This window comes from Arachis duranensis, unplaced genomic scaffold (genome assembly GCF_000817695.3).
Source record: "Arachis duranensis cultivar V14167 unplaced genomic scaffold, aradu.V14167.gnm2.J7QH unplaced_Scaffold_608113, whole genome shotgun sequence".
NCBI classification, from domain to species: Eukaryota; Viridiplantae; Streptophyta; class Magnoliopsida; order Fabales; family Fabaceae; genus Arachis; species Arachis duranensis.
In genome coordinates this window covers 257,371-275,918 of record NW_026264987.1, presented here as the reverse complement: position 1 = coordinate 275,918, position 18,548 = coordinate 257,371, and the positions used below count along the sequence as shown (strand labels likewise).

At 33.7% G+C, this 18,548-nt stretch overlaps 2 protein-coding genes, 1 long non-coding RNA gene and 1 pseudogene across 10 annotated transcripts in view; 1 reads left to right on the top strand and 3 right to left on the bottom strand.

Annotated features, from left to right (window-relative positions):
* Positions 1 to 2,811: 2,811 nt before the first annotated feature.
* LOC107485139 (uncharacterized) lies at positions 2,812 to 5,976 on the bottom strand. 2 transcript variants are annotated; one of them, XR_002374281.2, is made up of 4 exons: positions 5,507 to 5,976; positions 3,779 to 3,975; positions 3,367 to 3,486; positions 2,812 to 3,231 (listed from the first exon to the last, which is right to left on the bottom strand). It is a non-coding gene; the product is annotated as an uncharacterized LOC107485139 (long non-coding RNA). The 2 variants fall into 2 exon arrangements; XR_008005520.1 differs by having other exon boundaries at positions 3,367 to 3,477; positions 5,507 to 5,975.
* Positions 5,977 to 6,985: 1,009 nt separating this feature from the next.
* Positions 6,986 to 7,871, bottom strand: LOC107485138 (cytochrome P450 71AP13-like; annotated as a pseudogene).
* Positions 7,872 to 8,697: 826 nt separating this feature from the next.
* LOC110272489 (uncharacterized) lies at positions 8,698 to 10,854 on the bottom strand. Its single transcript, XM_021140703.2, has 2 exons — positions 10,546 to 10,854; positions 8,698 to 10,365 (listed from the first exon to the last, which is right to left on the bottom strand). Exon 2 carries the CDS (start codon positions 9,333 to 9,335, stop codon positions 8,979 to 8,981), a length of 357 nt encoding a protein of 118 aa, XP_020996362.2. The 5' UTR covers positions 9,336 to 10,365; positions 10,546 to 10,854; the 3' UTR covers positions 8,698 to 8,978.
* A 1,343-nt stretch (positions 10,855 to 12,197) lies between these two features.
* LOC107485136 (N6-mAMP deaminase) overlaps positions 12,198 to 18,548 on the top strand; it is an 87,162-nt gene continuing 80,811 nt past the window's right edge. The window contains exons 1-11 of one of the 7 annotated variants that reach the window (XM_052256709.1): positions 12,198 to 12,480; positions 12,566 to 12,636; positions 13,072 to 13,106; positions 13,193 to 13,252; positions 13,351 to 13,590; positions 13,669 to 13,865; positions 13,972 to 14,084; positions 14,317 to 14,593; positions 14,699 to 15,020; positions 15,301 to 15,410; positions 16,643 to 16,891. In XM_052256709.1, the coding sequence (XP_052112669.1) occupies positions 12,404 to 12,480; positions 12,566 to 12,636; positions 13,072 to 13,106; positions 13,193 to 13,252; positions 13,351 to 13,590; positions 13,669 to 13,776 (591 nt within the window). In that variant the 5' untranslated portion in view covers positions 12,198 to 12,403 and the 3' untranslated portion in view covers positions 13,777 to 13,865; positions 13,972 to 14,084; positions 14,317 to 14,593; ... (1 more) ...; positions 15,301 to 15,410; positions 16,643 to 16,891. Of the gene's footprint in view, positions 12,481 to 12,565; positions 12,637 to 13,071; positions 13,107 to 13,192; positions 13,253 to 13,350; positions 13,591 to 13,668; positions 14,085 to 14,316; positions 14,594 to 14,698; positions 15,021 to 15,300; positions 15,411 to 16,642; positions 16,892 to 18,548 lie in introns of those variants that run through there. The other 6 variants (XM_052256706.1, XM_052256711.1, XM_052256705.1 and 3 more) reach the window with 6 other exon arrangements.

Below are 18,548 nucleotides of genomic sequence, written 5' to 3'. Positions count from 1 at the left end.
AATTTTGTTCATAGATTCTAATTTTTAGTATTCTTAAATCTTTGAACTAAATTTGAAATTAAGATATTTCAAGGAATTACAATATGAGGGAACCAAAAGCATGAGAGAAATGAGTATTATTAATTTACATGTGATGACTGAAGATAAAGTATGATCATCTATCTATATGTATCTTTTTTTTTTCTTTTTATTATCAATTACTATCTTTAAAGATCAAGAAAAATGAAGGATATTTGATTGAAAAGTGCTTTATTTCGAATTTCACTATTTAAATGTCCTCATGCCAACTTAACATTCCTTATTATATATGGTTTATAATGATTTGAATTAGTCCATGATCTAACTATTTATCTTTTTTTTGTGATGTGATGTAATTGTCTTTCCTTAAATACTTATATTGGGATTCGCTAAAAATGGTGATGAAAGAAATTAAAGAAATGGCTGCTAAACTTTAATTTTAGTGTGACTATTGAATTTTGATTTTTTAGATACGAAGTGCCATGTTTAGAGGCTTATATATGATGCCGCCTTTAGGTTCTGATTGCTTTTGCTTGACCCTGTTGACTTAGAAATGATACTTGAAGCCCATCAAATATAATAGTTAAATTCAACACTGTCCTTTAACTATACCATATATCTTTTCGTTCTATCTTTGTTTTAGTAGTTTGAAAATGTTTCTTTTAAATCTTACTGTTTTTTATGAGATTATCAACCAATGCTCTGAAGGTAAGTTAAAATGATGTGACAATGACCTTGGAATTTGATAATATGGCTGATTGATTCATGACTCATTTTATATAGGGACAAGATTTAGAACATATTTGTTTGAATTTCAAAAAGTGATATTGGATAGTTTTTAACTCAAGTTATTATGCATGTATGTTCACTTTCAAGCTGCACGATTTACAATGTGAATATCAGAAGTAAATCCCTCTCTTACTGAGGAGGCACTACAGGAACTCACGAACAAGATAGCTAATCTAGGAATTAAACAAGAAGATTTGAAGTTGAAAGTAAAGTGCAGTATAAAATAGTAGAAAATGATGTTTTTCAAGCAAATTATTCATTCTAGGAGACGGATTATGCAAACATGAATGTTGTTGTTGGAAACAAGAGAACTTAAGTGATAAATTGGGGATTATGCAAAAATCTAAACATGGTCAAGTTAGTATTACACACAATATTTTAACATTTAAAAATATTTTGCTTTTACTATATGTTTCTTTTTTTATAGTACTTGCTTGAGCTTGTGAGAAATGTAATATCACCATTTTTAGCATAAATTCAGTATTTTAGTTGATGAAAATTTCAAAAAATAATTAGCATTGCAAAAAGCTGTGAAAGGAGTTGCAATAACTTTTAAGTTTATTGCATACTAAATTTAATTTAGAAATGGAGTTGAAGCAACTAAATAAAACATTTTAATATGATTAGTTTAGTATAGCTTAAACATAATTTAATATTTCTAATGCATATGTATTTATTATTTTGTGTAGTCATGCCATAGTAGAAAATTGTTATAGAGAAATTCTCACAAAAGTTGTGTGCATGTGGGAACATAATAACTTTTAAATTTATCGCATACTAAATTTAATTTAGAAATGGAGTTGAAGCAACTAAATAAAATATTTTAATATGATTAATTTAGTATAGCTTAAACATAATTCAATATTTCTAAAGCATATGTATTTAGTATTTTGTGTAGTCATGCCATAGTAAAAAGTTGTGTGCATGTGGAAACATAATAACAACTTTATTAGCATATATATATATAAACAAATTTGTAGGTCTATATGGGATGAAGAAACAAATTTTACAATAGAAAAAAAAAAGGTTTGGTTCAAAACATAAATTGATAAACATAATTTTTCTGCGTTTTATCTGATTCAAAGTGTAGTTAGAATTAAAAAAAATAACTATTACATCAGTATGGTAATTATAAGATAAAGAAAAAAATTAATACATGCATAAACTTTCATATCCATATATTATGTATTCAATTTTGTCATGGGGTTAGTTATTTTTTTAAAAAGGGAGAATTTTTTTTTGTGTCTATTTAAGAAGATGTGGTTACTTTTGAGAACAAAGATGGTTGAAGAAGTAAACATTTTTTTATTTTTTTTGTTAAAAATTAAATGCAGAATGCAACAGTATATTCCTTAACTTTCAAACTGATATTGAATATGTATATAAAAATTTATTTATGTTTTTGATATGAAAGAAAATGATCCCATCGAAATTATCATCATGAGCAAAAGGACTCTAGCAAAGATAGAAAGCGAATAGGTGGAGAGATCACTAATCGAAGTGAAGATGATAATAGAAGTAAAAATCTTGTCCATCCCACTAGGTTGAGATGATAGTTATTAAATGGTAAATGTAGCTATGTATTTATTATTTTTGGCTTTAGTAGTTTGCCTATATTAATTTCTACCTCAATCTGGACAGCAATGTATATTTTTGCTGCATAATTTCCCCTCCCACCACAATTTGGGATTCATTGTATATTCATTCATTATTACTAAAAATCAAAATTTTGATGTCGTCCTTCTGCTTTATAAGACAAAAGTAGCTCAAGTGTTTTATAAAAAGTAATAATATTTTCAAGTTGCTCAAACTATAGTATCAAACTACTGTTGTCTCATTCTGGTCCCATCATAACTTATGGCCCCATCATAAATTAAGTGCTTGTCATTTTGTGAGTGTAGTTGTTATGAGCATTAGACAACAGAACATCAAATTTTAACGTGGGAAAAAACCTCCCAATATGAGAGAGAAAAAAAAAACCTACGCAAGGTAAAAGTTTTCACTATTTCCAAATCAAAGCTACAAACAAGTCTCAAAACTTACAAGCACTACTAAGCATACATGCAGAACTCTTGTACAAGAACATAAACGCATAAACTAAATGGTGAAATCAAGAACATAAACTCTTGTACAAGAACATAAACGCATAAACTAAATGGTGAAATCAAGAACATAAACGCATATACTAAATGGTGAAATCAATGATACAATAGACGGCGTTGCTTACGAACTTTTTGGCTAGAGAACTCGGATTGCAATCATACCTCAAAGTTGAAGGACTATGAGTGAAGAACTCCAGGTAAACCAGAAAAGAATTTAACCATCCAATCATTCATTTGTTCAGGTTAATACACTAATTGTGATGTAGAGGGACTCTCCAAAAAGTGTTTGCTTGGGCCTCACACAAAGGAAAATGATCATAACCTGCTTGATAAATACACAATGATGTATTATTCCTTTTTAGCTTCAAAAACAGAACCGAAAGGGACAAAATTAGCTTGAGAAAAGATTGACACAAAATAGTAATACTGCAATGCAAAATTTCACAGAAGTACTTACATGCTCACCAAGTTGCAACTGCTACAGAAGCTGCCTAATGCAGATTTTAATGGTTGAATCCAGAAAGAAAGTAGATCCTCGACCATAGCAGTTATCTATTTCTTGATGCCCCTGGAAAATCTATTTGAGTTGGTATTCATAAGAAATGTTACGAGATAGAGCAGTTTTAAAGGGGGAAAAAAACTAAAAATCTATTTATAAGTGATTTGCAAGTTTGAAAAGGATAATAACTTTCTAAGGGGGAAAAACTAAAAATCAAACTAAACTAATAAATCCTCAATCAGAGGCTTCAAAACTCAAGAAAGGGAGCAAATTGAGTTTATAGAACTTCTAAGATCATTCCTACTACCGAGTACCAATGCTATATCTTATGGTGCATGGAATATAAGTGATAATTCGAAAAGTTACTTACAGAATGTTGAATATGGATAATCATGATAGTAAGTACACTTCCTTCCTTCATCTTCTCTATAAGGAGGTGAAAGAATGTCTAGCACAGCACAAGGTGTTATTGCTGTGAGACAGTGCAGATTTCCACCATGCTTTGGATATAAAACCGATGTCTCGCATGGTGCAGTCATGACCTTATCAACAGCTAGCTTAGCCAGTCTAACAACATCAAAGAAAAATTACAACAAAATCATTTTAAAACATGGATGCAGAATAGCAAATTTTATAAGCCACTAAATATGATATCATATTGTTTGATAATGTTGATAAAAAGATCTCCTAAATGAGATATACAATTATGCAATTTTAAGTCCTCAACAGTAGTAGCAATTAGCCATAGGAAATTCTATAGAAAAATTATTAATCCCCCTAATACTCTTACTAATAATTCTCCCTAACTAATAGATTTAGAAAATCTTGAATGCTTTTTTTTATATATATATTTACATGCTCTCATACAAAAGTGTGGGACAAGACAAAAATGTGTTACAGCGACAAATTAGCAAAAAAATCTATTGTTCATAAGATTGAGAGTGCAATTCAGCTTTGACCTGTTGATTTTATGTTTATTGTATTTTTGCTTTTATGGAAGAATTGTTGGTCATTTTTGGTTTAATTGATCTGCATATATATTTACAGTGCATGATCAAGTAGCACAGAAAAAGTAGATTCAATGCAGAACAACCCCACCAAAAATTACTTACCCAAGTAACTGAAACTTTGACACAAAACAATCAGATAGCAATGCATGCTCAAGTAAGACAGCACAATTAGATGAAACGGAGAACAACCCCACCAAAAGAAAATCACTTAACCAAGTTTTTGAAAATATAGAACACATCTATAAAAAAACAATTATTTCAACTTGTAGATAATGAATGTTAAAAGTCATTGATGCAATGCTCATAGAATCACAATGAATCAAACTATTTTAACACATATTAAGCTAACAAGACATGGTTTTCTCAAAGAGGATAACTCCACTGAGATACTGAAGAGCTCCAGGAGTGAAGAGGAACTCCCTGACAGTCCACCAGTTAGTTTTCAACTTTCTCAACATTGATGCTAGATAGACACTTGCCAATTGTTCCAGTTGACGCATCATCAGCAAGAATATACTTTCTGGGGGTGCCAAATTATGCAGCATTGGCAAAGAAAAATTCTTAAGAAAAAATTATACATATGATATGGTTTTGTTATATTTGATGCAAAGTTCTGATTCAACAAAAACGAAGGGAAGGGAAAATTGTACTTATTCAAATTGAGTTGGTTTGGTTAAATCAAAGGGACAAGTCTTTTTTTTTTTTTCCAGAAAAAGTTTTCCAAGTCAAGTGAGATCTGAAATCTTCACACAATATCACAAATTTGCAAAGAAAAATTCCATTGTGCTTGTTGCCAATTGCAATGCTCAGTTAAGGCAATGCATTTCCTTTTCCACCCTTAATCTGCCATTGAAGTGAAGTAGTTGTTTTATTTTCTTAAGCTCCAACTATTCAACAGAACTGAGTAAATGTCTTACAGTCATCTACCTTCCTAATCTAGGGGTAACTTATATATCTACTGAAGTTTCATTTTATTGAAATTTCATGCATTTAAGATAAATGGCACGTTTAAGAACAGAGTGATTTTATGTTTTCCCTTAAAATTTTCATAGAAAAGGAAATAAATCAAATAAAAAATAAAATGTAACCTTAAAGGAGTAGGTCGCAAAGGCAGAGGTGGAGGAAGAAGGACAAAGATCAGTCGCTGGTGAAGAAGAGGGACAGAGAGGCGACAAAAACCAATGAATTGGTGGACCCGAGTGATGCGGCGGCGGCGGCGGAACCGTGTTGCGGCGGCGAAAGAGCAAGACCGTCGATGGAGAGGAACATAGAACAAGCAACAGTGAGTGAAAGAGGGACAAAAGCCCTAGTAGAGCAAGCACGGTGCAAGGAGAACGAGTAGCCTAGGAGGGAGAGGGAGAGGGAGAGAGAACGACGACGGTGATTGAAAGAAGGTTGCTAGATTTTTTTCTCCCTTCTTTGAATCTAGAATCAAAAGGAAAAAGAAAAATGCCTAATACAAATAAATTGAGGGGTCAATATCTAATTATAAATATTTTTAAAAATAAAAAGATGAGGTTCAATTTATAAATATTTTTAAGTGGGTTAATGATATTCCTACATAAAAATGGGAGTAAAAAATTCGTTTTGGTTATGGATTCCTTAATCTCACTTTTATTTGAGAATATCATTAGTCAACACTAAAATCATTACAAAAAGAACCTCTTTTTTTTTTGTTTTTTAAAAAAATCAGTAATTAGATATTGACCCTCTAATTACTCTTTTTTACACATTGTTCTTTTTTCTTTAATTTCAGATTCAAAGTAGTGGTGAGAGTGAGACATTTGGTCTGCTAGGGTTTTGTTTTCCTCTTTCAATTACCGTAGCGGTGTAGCCATTCTCTCTTCCTCTCCCTCCGCAGTCTCTCTCGTTCGCTGCCGCCGCCTCGCAAGACGCCGCCGCCGCGCAAGACGCCGCCGCCACACTTGGAGGTTAGTTAATCATTATTTTTTTCTCAATAGTCAAGAAATTTAATTATGCTTGCAATGAAAACTTAGAAATCTAATCAGTATTTTCACTGAAAATAATTTTATTTGTATATGTATCTGGTCACTACCTCTATGGTAAATACTAAATTGAGCAGCACTATCTAATCTAGTGTAGTAGATGTAGATCAACTCAAACTTTTATGAACAGAAAAGAAAAGAAAGTTGTGGAGGCACGTGAAGTGCCATCAACTTCTGTGTATGTGTTGTGGCCAATGGCAGTGAAGGGTGTCTTTTGGATGCTTGCTTTTCTAGCTGCATAAACAGGTAATTATTGGAGAAAGAGAACCGTTATGCGTGACAATGTAAAATTGACCTCACCATTGTTTTATATTATTCATTTAACGTTTTATTATAATGCTGTTGAATGGTCCTTGTTGCTAAAACATTATTATACTTTACTGCTATTACTGCTGTAACCTGTAAGTGATTAATCTTTGTTGAATGAGACTTGATTAGTAAGCTGAGTTAATTGGAATTTCTAAGGGGGGACAAAATCTAAGATAGCATTAGCTTAGGCATGGTGGATGAACTCAATAAACTATTTATACTCAAATTGGTTTGGAATTTTGGTTTGGTTTGAGAAATCAATTCATTTTAAAATGTAATCAAACTAAACCCTTCTGGATCCTTCCAAGTTTCAGGGTCTCTATGGATGGCAAACACATTTACGTATACTATCGTCTTGGCTTCAATTTCATACCCTGCTATTCTGCTATTTTTGTTGAATTCTCTTGGTACCAATGGTGCAGGTGCATAATATCTTAATGTTTATTTGATCACTGCTTTCAGATAAACAAGCTTTTCAATATCTTCATCTTCTATGAATGGTTTCTTGCCATATAAACTTCGTATCTTCTTCCGAACGCAATCCTGCACGCTATAGAACTCGACACGGACATCAATATCTCACTCAGATTCGTGGTTTTCGAAGAACTCACGTGCTCTGATATCTTGCCTAACATTCTTTCCACTTCAGATTTTCTGATGTGGTAGAATCCAGAGATTCGCTTGGAGCTGAAGAAATGAACGACGCAGATCTTCCTGATTTCTCTCCAGTACTCGCTGCATGGAGAGAAAATCAAATTGAAACCGTTGTAAGAGAGTCTAGTGGTTCCGAGCGACGGAGGTCTGCTTGAAACGTCAAGATCATGGTCTTTGAGAACCTCCTTTGCGAGTTTCGGTGAGGAGATAACTATGGCTGGTTTGAACCCTATTTGAAGGGAGAATATGGAGCCGTAGATCTTTGAGAGGTTCCATAGTTGGAGATTGAGGTTGGAGCTGTCGAGTTGGTGGAGGTTTCCGATTATGGGAAGTGGTTTAGGACCTGGTGGTAGAGTGGTTCTTTTGTGTTGTTGTTTCTTTAAGTGATGAAATATCACTACTGCCATTAGAGGAATTGCAAGAAGAAGCAGATAATACAGAAATGAAAACATTGAGTGGAAGAAATTGAAGAAGCCAATGCAAGCTAAGGGTGACTAATTAGTTATAGAGAACGATCAGATACACTTTGCTGCTAAGAAAATTAAATATCTTACTATATATATAGAGTTAAACCTCGTAAAATTGATAGTTGAGAGTCGTTATTTTTTTTTTTGTAGGTATGAATTTGATATGATATGAAGTAGCCGAAGAAAATTCATAGTCTAAACGGAAGTGCAGTATATATTTTTTATGTTGTATATTCTGGTAAATCAGCAGAGAATTAAAACTTTATATTAAATTAATGTACTAGCAAGAGATGATATAAGACCAAATACTCTGAATAAGAAGACAATTCCAAGTCGAAAGAGTTGTTACAATTTATATATGAAGGCTGGTGTATGTGTAGCAATTGAAGAGTATGCAACTTTTGTGTGACTCTACTCTTACATTCGACAAGTGGATTCATACCCATTTTGACAAGTTACGTCTTGTTGAATCTATACTAAATCCACAACAATACATATCTGTTGGAATTCATTATTAATCTATTATCTCAGTTTATACAATGTACCAAACAATACGCACGCTTTCTTGTCTCCTCAGATCAGAGGTGCCGCTTCATGAATTTTTTTTTATAAAAAAAGTATAAATAGACAATGAAAATACTAAACAATGTGAATAATGAATGTATTATATGTTTAATTTAATAGATATGCAGATAATTATGTTTGTTATTTTTAATTGGATGGTTATTTCTTTTGATATGCATATGCCCTTCGATGACACTAAATTCAATTAAACCAAATAAGTAATAATATATCTCTTAAGAAGAATCGAGGGATAAATACATTACTGACAAATCTTGGAGATTAAGCTTCATAAACCTAACTACTAACTGTTATATCAGATTCATCCATGAAAGTATTGGATTTTCAATGTGTCATGAACATTAAATCTGTTTGCATTCTCACTGGTGGCTGAATCATGAATTCTCAGCCTATCAAATTTGGTACATCAATTCTGATCCAATTTCTATAGCAGCAATATAAGAACAGAAGATAACAAAACAAAAGGCTAAAACAGAAGTATCTTATTACAGATTTTAACTAAATACATTTCAATAGGAGGGTTATTTTGTTATTGTCATGTTTTAAGAAGGATGGACCTTGCCAGAAGAGATTCCCTTCCAAGCAGATTTCATGGAAGCAGTGGCTGAATTGAGTGCAGCCTCAATATACTTCTTGGAAGCAATGGAGGCAGCTTTCTCCATCAAATTTCCCATCTTTCTTGCACCCTCAGCAGTGTTAACTAGGCTCTCCATTTCAGCCTTTGACATGCTCTCAAGCTCCTCTTCGAAGCGCCGGAACTCGTCCATGGCACTTTCCGTGATAGAATCAAGGTAGTCCTGAGCTTCCTGCATGGAAACCTCAGCCTCTTCAACCTCTTTCTGTTGCTCAAGTTCTGCAGCTGCCCATGCCTTGTATGACTCAATCTCAAACAGCTTCATGAGGACGATTTTTATGGTCTGGGAAACTGTTCACTTTCTCTTATCTCTCCGAAAATTGAATCCCTTGAGGTACAAGGCTGTAGTTGGATCAGGGTCCCTGAAACCGGGCATTTGAAGAAGCTTTCAATTTCCAACAGTTCGGGTAATTTTCCATATTAAGTGATTCTTGTACATATAGTTTTTTCTTACCTGCTGTGTTTTCTTGTTCTTATATTTCTTTCAACTCATGTTAATTGTTTCCAGGGAGGGTATACATGATAGATTTCGGAAACCTCAATGTTCTGGAGTTCCTGTCGATGCGAGGAGTCCAGTGGAGCTGTGATGCAATATGTAAAATGCTGAAATTGGCAAGTGAGGTGAAGCATCTTTTTATGAAGGTTGAATTCACAGGGGACTTTGAAGCTCTGCAACCCTTTCCAGAGATTGATTTTGTCGAATTTTTCAATAGCCATCCAAAGCTGCGCAAGATATAGTTTTTGAACGGAATAGTCTACTAGCTTCATTGCTCTGGGTTTGTCTCCAAGATTTAGCTTACTTGCTCCCATCATAATTCATAACTGTGTATGAAGTCGTGATGGCTATGCTGCAATCTAGTGTGAATGATTGTGACACTATAATAACCCTAGAATCACTTGAATTGACATATCAGAGCCGTCAAAAACATTAATATATTTGTGAGAGCAAAGCAATAACAATAATCATAATAATGCAGCACAGAGCAAATTAAGCTGAGGAAGAATCATAATTTTATCACTACATACTCCATAGACTGAAAACAAATGTCAAGGCCATGATCAAACTACTAGCCAAAGAACGAGCAAACAAAAAATAATACAAATATGTTCATTTCAGCGGTGAAAATTAGCATTCATGTCCTCCCAGGGGATTCATTGCCTCCCAGGGTTTCAAGAAAGCCAGAAGGATCAATTTTCGCTTTCTCAATGATAGAAAGTGCAGACAGAACCTTCTCTGCTGCTACCTTTCTCGTCTTAGCTGCATCTTTTAGCACTTTTACACTTTCCTCTACTTCCTAAGCAGACATGAAAATAAATAAATAAAGCATATCAAATTCAAATCAAAACACCAAGGAAACTCGAAGCAGGGCAAAAATCATTGCCTGAAAAGCTACCCTAAGGATTCAAAATTCATCATCTTGACTATTCTAAAAGAATCAAACCGAACTGAAAAGAAGGCAGAGGAAAAAGTATACCTTGCTGGGTTTGTCGTCCTCAACAAGAAGTGGGGTTGAGGAAAGTTGTCCTATTTCAGTGTCATCAAGGGTCGCTCTGGTTCTCGTTTTTTCTCTGCGAAATTTAACAGGGTGATGATACTGATAGTTCGTTCCTCCGAGTCTGTGAGGAGTGGCGGCGGACGCAGGGAGCGGCGGCGTCTGATGCGTGTTGTGGCGGCAAGAATAGGCGAACCAGAGATACAACAGAGGAAGAAGATGAGAAAATGGCGTTGATTGAAATTGAATCTATAAACCCTAGCAGACCTCTCTTCTTCTTTGAATCTGAAACTAAAAGATAAAGGAAAAAAGTGTAAATAACAAAAGTTAAAGGGATCAAAATCTATTTAATAAATTTTTCAAAAAAAAAATGGGGTACATTTTATAATTATTTTTATGATGGTTAATGATAAACCAACAAAAATGTAGGAGCAAAGAATCCATAGCCATAAAAGATAGATTTCTACAGACAAAATTATTCAACCCCTAAAAAATTAAATAAAATTCTTAAACTATCCTTCTTTCACCACTGTTACCATCATCTCTCTCTCTCTTTCTCTCTCAATATTTTCTCTCTCTCTCTTATTTCACTTCTTCGTCATATGCTGCAAGATTCTCTGTATACAAAAAAAACAAGCACAATAAACTACATAAAAATTCAAACACACCCTTACTCTGAAAACAATACAACAAATTCGAAAATTTTCTTTTTTTTTCCCACAAAAAAAAAGATGCTTTCTCCCACTGTCTAAATCACTAATGTTACGTTCATCTAATACTAATTTGATTTAGATAAATCTATGAAGATGATAACATAATAATGAAAAGAGGGATCTTTATTTACTTGAGGAGGAGAAGATCGGAGAGAGTGCGTGGGAGCTTGATGCGGCCAAATTCGGAGGCGGTGAGGTAGATGCAGAAAAGGCCAGTGGTGAAAAGGAAGAATACGGCGACGGCCGTGGCGAATTCGCAGCTGTTGAGAGGGAACTTCTCCGATTTGGACTTCTTGGCGGCGGCGGAGTCATCCTCGGCATTGTTCTCGAGGTCCTGACGAGCAACCTACTGGTATCGACCGCCATGAGCGGCATCCTTAGATCTAGGATTTCTTTGCGATAGATGGTTATGCTGGTGATGATGGTGCTGGTGTTGTTGAGTTGCTACCGACACCGATGAGAGAGTGTGTGGCGAAGAGGTTAAGGTGGCAGTTGAAGAGGAGGGTAAGGTGGTGATATTGAGTGGCGATGTGATCAATGTTAGGATTGGAGTCGCTGAGAACGTTGAGATAGAGAAGAGGGAGATGATGGTTGTAGTAGTGGAGAGAATGGTATAGGGAATTTTATTTAATTTTCGAGGGTTTAGATAATTTTATCTACAAAAATTTATTTTTTATGAATACAAATGGTAATTTCTGTTTTCTATAAATAGATATGAAGGTATTTTCAATTTTTGTAGATAAAATTAATAGTTTATTCTTAAAAGAATTATAAATTTAAAATTGACTAAAACTTATTTTTTATCTTTTTTTTTTAAGTTTTTGAACGTACAAATACAAATATCAACACTAAGTATTTCAAAGATAGGAAATAATAGTTGAATATTCAAAATTAACAGCAAGTATAACATTGATTGGGATCTTATCACAATGATCGTGGCATGAACCCTAAATCCTCAACATGTTTGAGTGCTGTTTTTTTTTTTTGTCTGATACACGCCCTTGGATGAGTTCAGTGAATGGCCATTGGCCAGTCTCTTCTGAACCAACCAGAGTGTACTCTTACTCTTACCCAACACCCAACGAAGCACTTGCAGTTTCAGTTTCAGTGTTGAGGAAGAAGAAAAGATGGAGTGGTGGATGTCAATGCCAAAGGTGGAACTCCATGCTCACCTCAATGGATCCATCAGAGGCTCCACTCTCCTGTACTCCTTTTCTCCTTTCCTCTCTCTCTTGTTTTGTTTCTTCATCTCATTCTCTTTCCTCTTATCCCTTTTTTTTGTTGCACAGAGAACTCGCTAGAGCTTTGTGGGACAAGGGTCTAATAGATTTTTCCCAAGTGGAGCATGTTATCCTTAAAAGTATGCTCCTTTTCCCTTTTTCCCTTTCCTATTTTCTTGTTTTATTTTCAGTGTGCCCTATCACTGTTGTTCAGCTTCATGTTCATTTTGGGACTGATTTTGACCCTTAACAGCTGTTTGATTGTAAAAATTACGCGCTCTGCTAGTGTTTGTGATATGAGGGACTGTTTGATTGTCACTTTTAGTGTTAGTAATTGTTACTAGAGCAATGCTAGGGGGCCAGCAACTTTTGTGATTGTTAGCCATCAACTAACCATCAATGATGATTTGATGGTGTGAGATTGGTATGAGATTTCATCCAATGGCTCACATTTTTCTGCTGGTTACATGCTGGCCAAAATTCTATAGAATTGCTGGCCCTCTAGACTTTCCCTTGTTTTACTATTATAGTGTTTAAGGCTTATAATGGTGGTGGTTATGGTTTTGTAAATACAGATGATCACATGACTGTTACAAGAATTGCGAATGAAGTATGGTTGCTTACTATCTAAATTTCTGTGTTTCTAAATCCGATGCCTTCAGCCTTTGCATTTATAGAAGCAATTTCTGAATGCAGGTTGTTGAAGATTTCGCATCAGAAAAGGTTGTCTATCTCGAATTGAGAACCACCCCAAAGGTAACTAGAAGAGCTTGGTACTTGATGCGGACTCTTTTTTTTCTTTTTGGTTTTTTCTATTGATTCGACAGTGAATTTTTCGGCTTAATTCCTTACAGAAAAACGATTCCCAAGGAATGAGCAAACGTTCTTATGTTGAAGCTGTATTGGAAGGGATAAGATCTGTCAGCTCGGTTGATGTGGCTTTGATTCCTTATACTGAGGATCCTAGAAATCTTTTAGAATCTCTGCACGCAGCTACAAATGATAAATGTGATGGAAATAGTAGGAAGAAAATCTTTGTTAGGCTTCTCTTGAGTGCTGATCGTAGGGAGACAACAGAAGCAACTATGGAAACTGTAAGATGAGTAATTTCAGCATCCTTAAGTTTGATGCTTGCTACTTAATACCTTCAACACTCCATTTCTGTGTTGCAGGTGAAACTGGCACTGGAAATGAGGCATTTGGGGGTGGTTGGAATTGACCTATCTGGGAATCTAAAGGTTGGCGAATGGTATGTCAATCTATCAAGGACTCTAGCATAGTAATTCGTAATGATGCTTTAGATCAAAGTCTCCCGTTATCTTTTTTTGGAAAAGATACTTGCCAGCATTGAAATTCGCCAGAGAACAAGGTCTTTTTGTAACCCTTCATTGTGGAGAGGTGCGCCAATCTTTTATTGTACCTGTTACCTGTGGTGATTACCTGACTGGTCTGTTTTGCTTGTTTCGTGCTTTTAGGTTCCTAATTCAAAGGAGATACAAGACATGCTCGATTTTGTTCCCCATAATCGGACATGCTTGTTTCTTTGAGGAGGAACACTGGAGAAAGTTGAAGTCTACTAACATTTCCGGTTAGACTTTGCAAGTTCACTAGTCACATTTGTGATAAAATAAGAAAGTGAAAAGTGTTATGATAATCAATCAATTAAAATTATAGTGCATGGCAATATGGCATATTCATCTAATCCATCACATTTGAACATTTGATAGTTTGTAAATTCGAACCATTTTTGCATAATATTGTCAATACTTATATAAAGAGCTGGGCTACATATAATTTATTGCTTCCTTTACATTTTTCAGGTTGAAATTTATTTGCTTGCTCACGTCCATTGCTGCAACACAGGCAAGCAGCTTTGAATAGCGTGAAAGGCTCACTTGGAGATTAACTAGCATTTAGATCCGTCGTGATTCCCCCTCCATTCTATGAAATTTAATGAATTAATAACAAAAGACTGAAAATATTGGCAAAACATAGGCCAAATATCTATTAATATATAATAAGAATATAGTTGTGGTATTTGCTCGACAAGTGGAGTGTTCTGTGTTTGCCACGTGGAGCTGTGTATGATTGACAAGTGTATGTTACTATGTTTTTAATGTTGGGCACTTTGCTGTTCTCAATCCAAAGAAGTAACTGGGCGGGATTTGATTCAAATTCAAATTGAAAATGATTTTGTTTCAGGACTTTCAAGAAGAGAATATGAGAGAGAGAGTTGCCAGTTCTGATAGGGGGAGTAGTTGGCACCAGACTTCCTCTTTCAATGTCGCAGAGAAGAGAAGAAGAAAAGGTCGGTGAAGAAATAAAGCACGACGGAAGAAGTGGTGGGTGGCGATGACAACGACGGTCACAGAGAAGGATGCTAGATCGACAGAGAAAAGAAGAGGAATGAGGCGGCGACGGCGGTGATGGAGGTTACCGACGCTGTTGGATCCATAGAACTGCATCTACCGCAGAATGCCGTCGCAGCCGTTCCTTTGCCAGTGGATGCTGCGAATGAAGGATGGTTAGTTCTCTCTTTATTTTGTTGTTTGATTTTATTATAACCAGAGAAGAATCCTTTATAATCCATTCTTCGGTGAACGACAGCTTCAAGTTCTAAAATTTTGGTTAATCTGCATTAAAATATATATTTTTTTGCTTTCAAATGATTGCATGTACATTTTTGTTAATCTATAATAATCCGTTTCCTTTTTGTTGTTGGATAGCTAACCGTGTTTGTCTTCTATTAACTATATTGCTGATTTTTTTTTTTCTGTTTTTGTATCTTATGTCATTTCTTAAAGAACATCTGAGGTGGTGATTGACCTACAATTGCAAGTAAAATTTTTAGTCTCTATAATTCTTTGTTGTGGTCTCTGATGGAGTCTTTGATTATGCCAACAATGTCCTCCAGGTAATACTATCCTTTAAAATTTCCTTTTGTTGCCATTTGCATTTATGTTGATATTAGAGGAATGAAAAGATTGCTGCCTAGGATGGTGGATATTGATTCTATATAATGAAATTGACATTAAATTTCTACATTTTATGCCTCATTTGACATGATTGATAACATTTTTATCCAATTCAATAATATATTTAATGTTATATAGACCTTTTCAATTTTACCGGTACTTTCATCCTCATCATCATAGAGTTCATGAGGAACTTCAATAATATTTATTTGGGTTTGATGCCTGTACTCAGCAACCCTTAATCTATAACATATAGAGAAAAAAGAATAAACATTTGTGTGTTATATCCATTTCATTTTAATTAATTGGATCCAACACTAAAATATATTTATGTGTTCTGAATTTGCACCCACCATCTCATTGTTAGGGATTCTTTCATTTGGTATATCAATCCTCTCATACTAACAAATCACATATGCCAATATAAATTTTCTCGAAAGATGTTTCGAGTTCTTAATTTATCAGCTAGAATTGATTTCAGTAAAAAAGATCTGCTTTTGGAAATTCTACAAGAGATAATTTTGAAGCAATGAAGATCATCAAGTAATGCAAAATAAATTCTTTGTTCTTTTTGTTTGGGTATATACTAATGCAAATTACAATGTTAAAGTATTTGATTATCATATCTTGAAGGTTTATGGGATTTTTGTAAAAATTTTAATGAATATGGAGCATTTTGTTTTTTATCTGAAACTTAATCATGTGATACTTTGATGAGATGGTTTAAAACAAACCAAACCATGGAGCAGTTTCTTGGACTGTTAGGAGTCCAACAGCAATAGCAGAAAGTTGGAGATGCTACTGCTCTTGAAGTTAGAGTTGCTTCTCTTGAAAATGCTACCCCTCTTGAAGTTGGCTGTTTTTTCTATAATTTAAAGAAATTTAGTAAAAGCTATTTATAGCAACAATGGTTTTTCTTAGAGGCTATAGTTTTTTTCTTTCCTAAACATAAAATGTTGTTCAAAGGTGTATGCATATCTTAAGTTCAGGAGTTGTTTCATAAAATGCTGGAGTAAAACAGCATCACACTTAAAATAAGCAGTCATTGTTGTCTGTTGACATCTTATGTAATTTAGTAGCTTTGACTTTTATAGATTTTTTTTGTTACTACAAATTTTGATTTGCTTTTGGTTTTGCTAAGTAATTTGAAAACTTGATTTCTTTTTTTAAGGAACAACTTCTCCGACAAAGCTCAAGGTGTGAAATCTGCTGCAACGTGCTCCGGCTGAAGTTGCACCTGCCAAAGCGGTATGAATGATTCATCTGCCTTAATCGCTATTTTCTTACCCTTTTTTTGTTTAAATTGGATCTTTTTTTCTCTTCTTTAATTTGTTCAGTTTAATTCTTAGATGGCACTCTTTAAAATTTAACTAAGTTTATATGTATTTAAATAATTTTGATCTTCCTTTTCCTTCCATAACTAACTTCTGTATATTTGTTTCTGAGTTTTCTTTAAAAATGAGTTTCATACCATATATAAATATTGAAAACTCAAGGGCACATAGATAATGCAAACGGTTAAAGTCATGTATTACATGCAGTATTTTGTGAATATGCAGCAATAATACTAATAATAGTTGGTAAATTATCTGCTTTAATTTTCTTTTTCTTCTGCTATACATGCATGATGAATGTAGTTTTCCATTTTTTATTTTGTACTGTGATTTCTATTAACTCAGTATACACCACTGTTGCAGTTTTATGTTATGGTTTGTTGGCAGTTTTTTAATCATTGAACCATGCTCTTGACTATTTTCTATAAGTCTGTAACTATAACAACTTGAAAATTATATAGATTTTCTTTCCCCTATTTTGTAAAATAAAAAATTTTATAGTTAACTAATTTAAAAATAGGCCACTACATGTAAAACAAACATTTTTTTACTTCTTTAGTTAACTAATTGATTATTAGCATTTTATTAGAGAAGAGATCATGAACTTGAATTCTACAGTGATTCCATTAGCCTGTGTACTAAAGAGTTTAATCGTATCTTTTTTATGTGCCCTTAATGTTATGAAATTGGATGTAGATCCTCGATTGCGGTTTAATAGAAGAAGGCAGAGATAATAGGAGATGTATTCATCCTAATTTTGTATTATTGCTGAAAGTTTTCAATTGCTCTCTCTTGCCTTTTGTGTTGTTCTTCGCTCCCCCTCTGATTTGAACTTCTGTGTTTTCAATTTTAAAGATTTTATTATCAGCTTAGATGATATTGCTTGAGTTGTTCACCGTTCAATTTGTCCCATTGATCTTTGGAGGTGATGTAGTTATTGTGCTACTAATAATTGAAATTTTAATTATTATAATCGACAGAGTATGGAAATGACTATGAGATTAGCAAATATATAATTATTTGTTGCACATTAAAGATACAAGAACTTCTTAATCTAAGGTTTAGTCACTGATTATTATTCAACTTTGTTGGCCAATTATAAATAATTTTACTTCATTAAAACTGTCATTGCAGTGTTGTTTAGCGAGCACAAAAACCAAGTTCATGGTATATAATTATATCACTGGCTTTGTTGCATGTTTGGTTCTTCTTCTTAAACTATGTTTTGTTAGTATTATTGTTATTGTTCGTGTTGAAGCTTGATATGATTTGTTTTATGTTCCTGGTGGGTTAAGTAGGAGATCACAAAGAGACATATTATATTTGTCATGTAGTTAGATGCAAATTATAGCCTTTTTTACAAAGGATTTATGTATAATGTTAGTGTTTATCAGTATAAAAAGAAAGTCTTCACATGTTGGGAGAATGTAGAGAAATGGAGAAAGAATTTATCAGTTTAATTACTCATGTTGAAAATAAAGCAATTTTTTTTTTTAATTGAAATGATTGGGTGTGTTCTTAGTCCAATATAAATTATCTATCACCAACAACCATAGTTTCACCAATTTTGTTCATAGATTCTAATTTTTAGTATTCTTAAATCTTTGAACTAAATTTGAAATTAAGATATTTCAAGGAATTACAATATGAGGGAACCAAAAGCATGAGAGAAATGAGTATTATTAATTTACATGTGATGACTGAAGATAAAGTATGATCATCTATCTATATGTATCTTTTTTT

Coding starts and splice junctions, on each gene's coding strand:
- LOC110272489 (XM_021140703.2), bottom strand. CDS start 9,335: ATGAAGCTGTTTGAGATTGAGTCATACAAGGCATGGGCAGCTGCAGAA.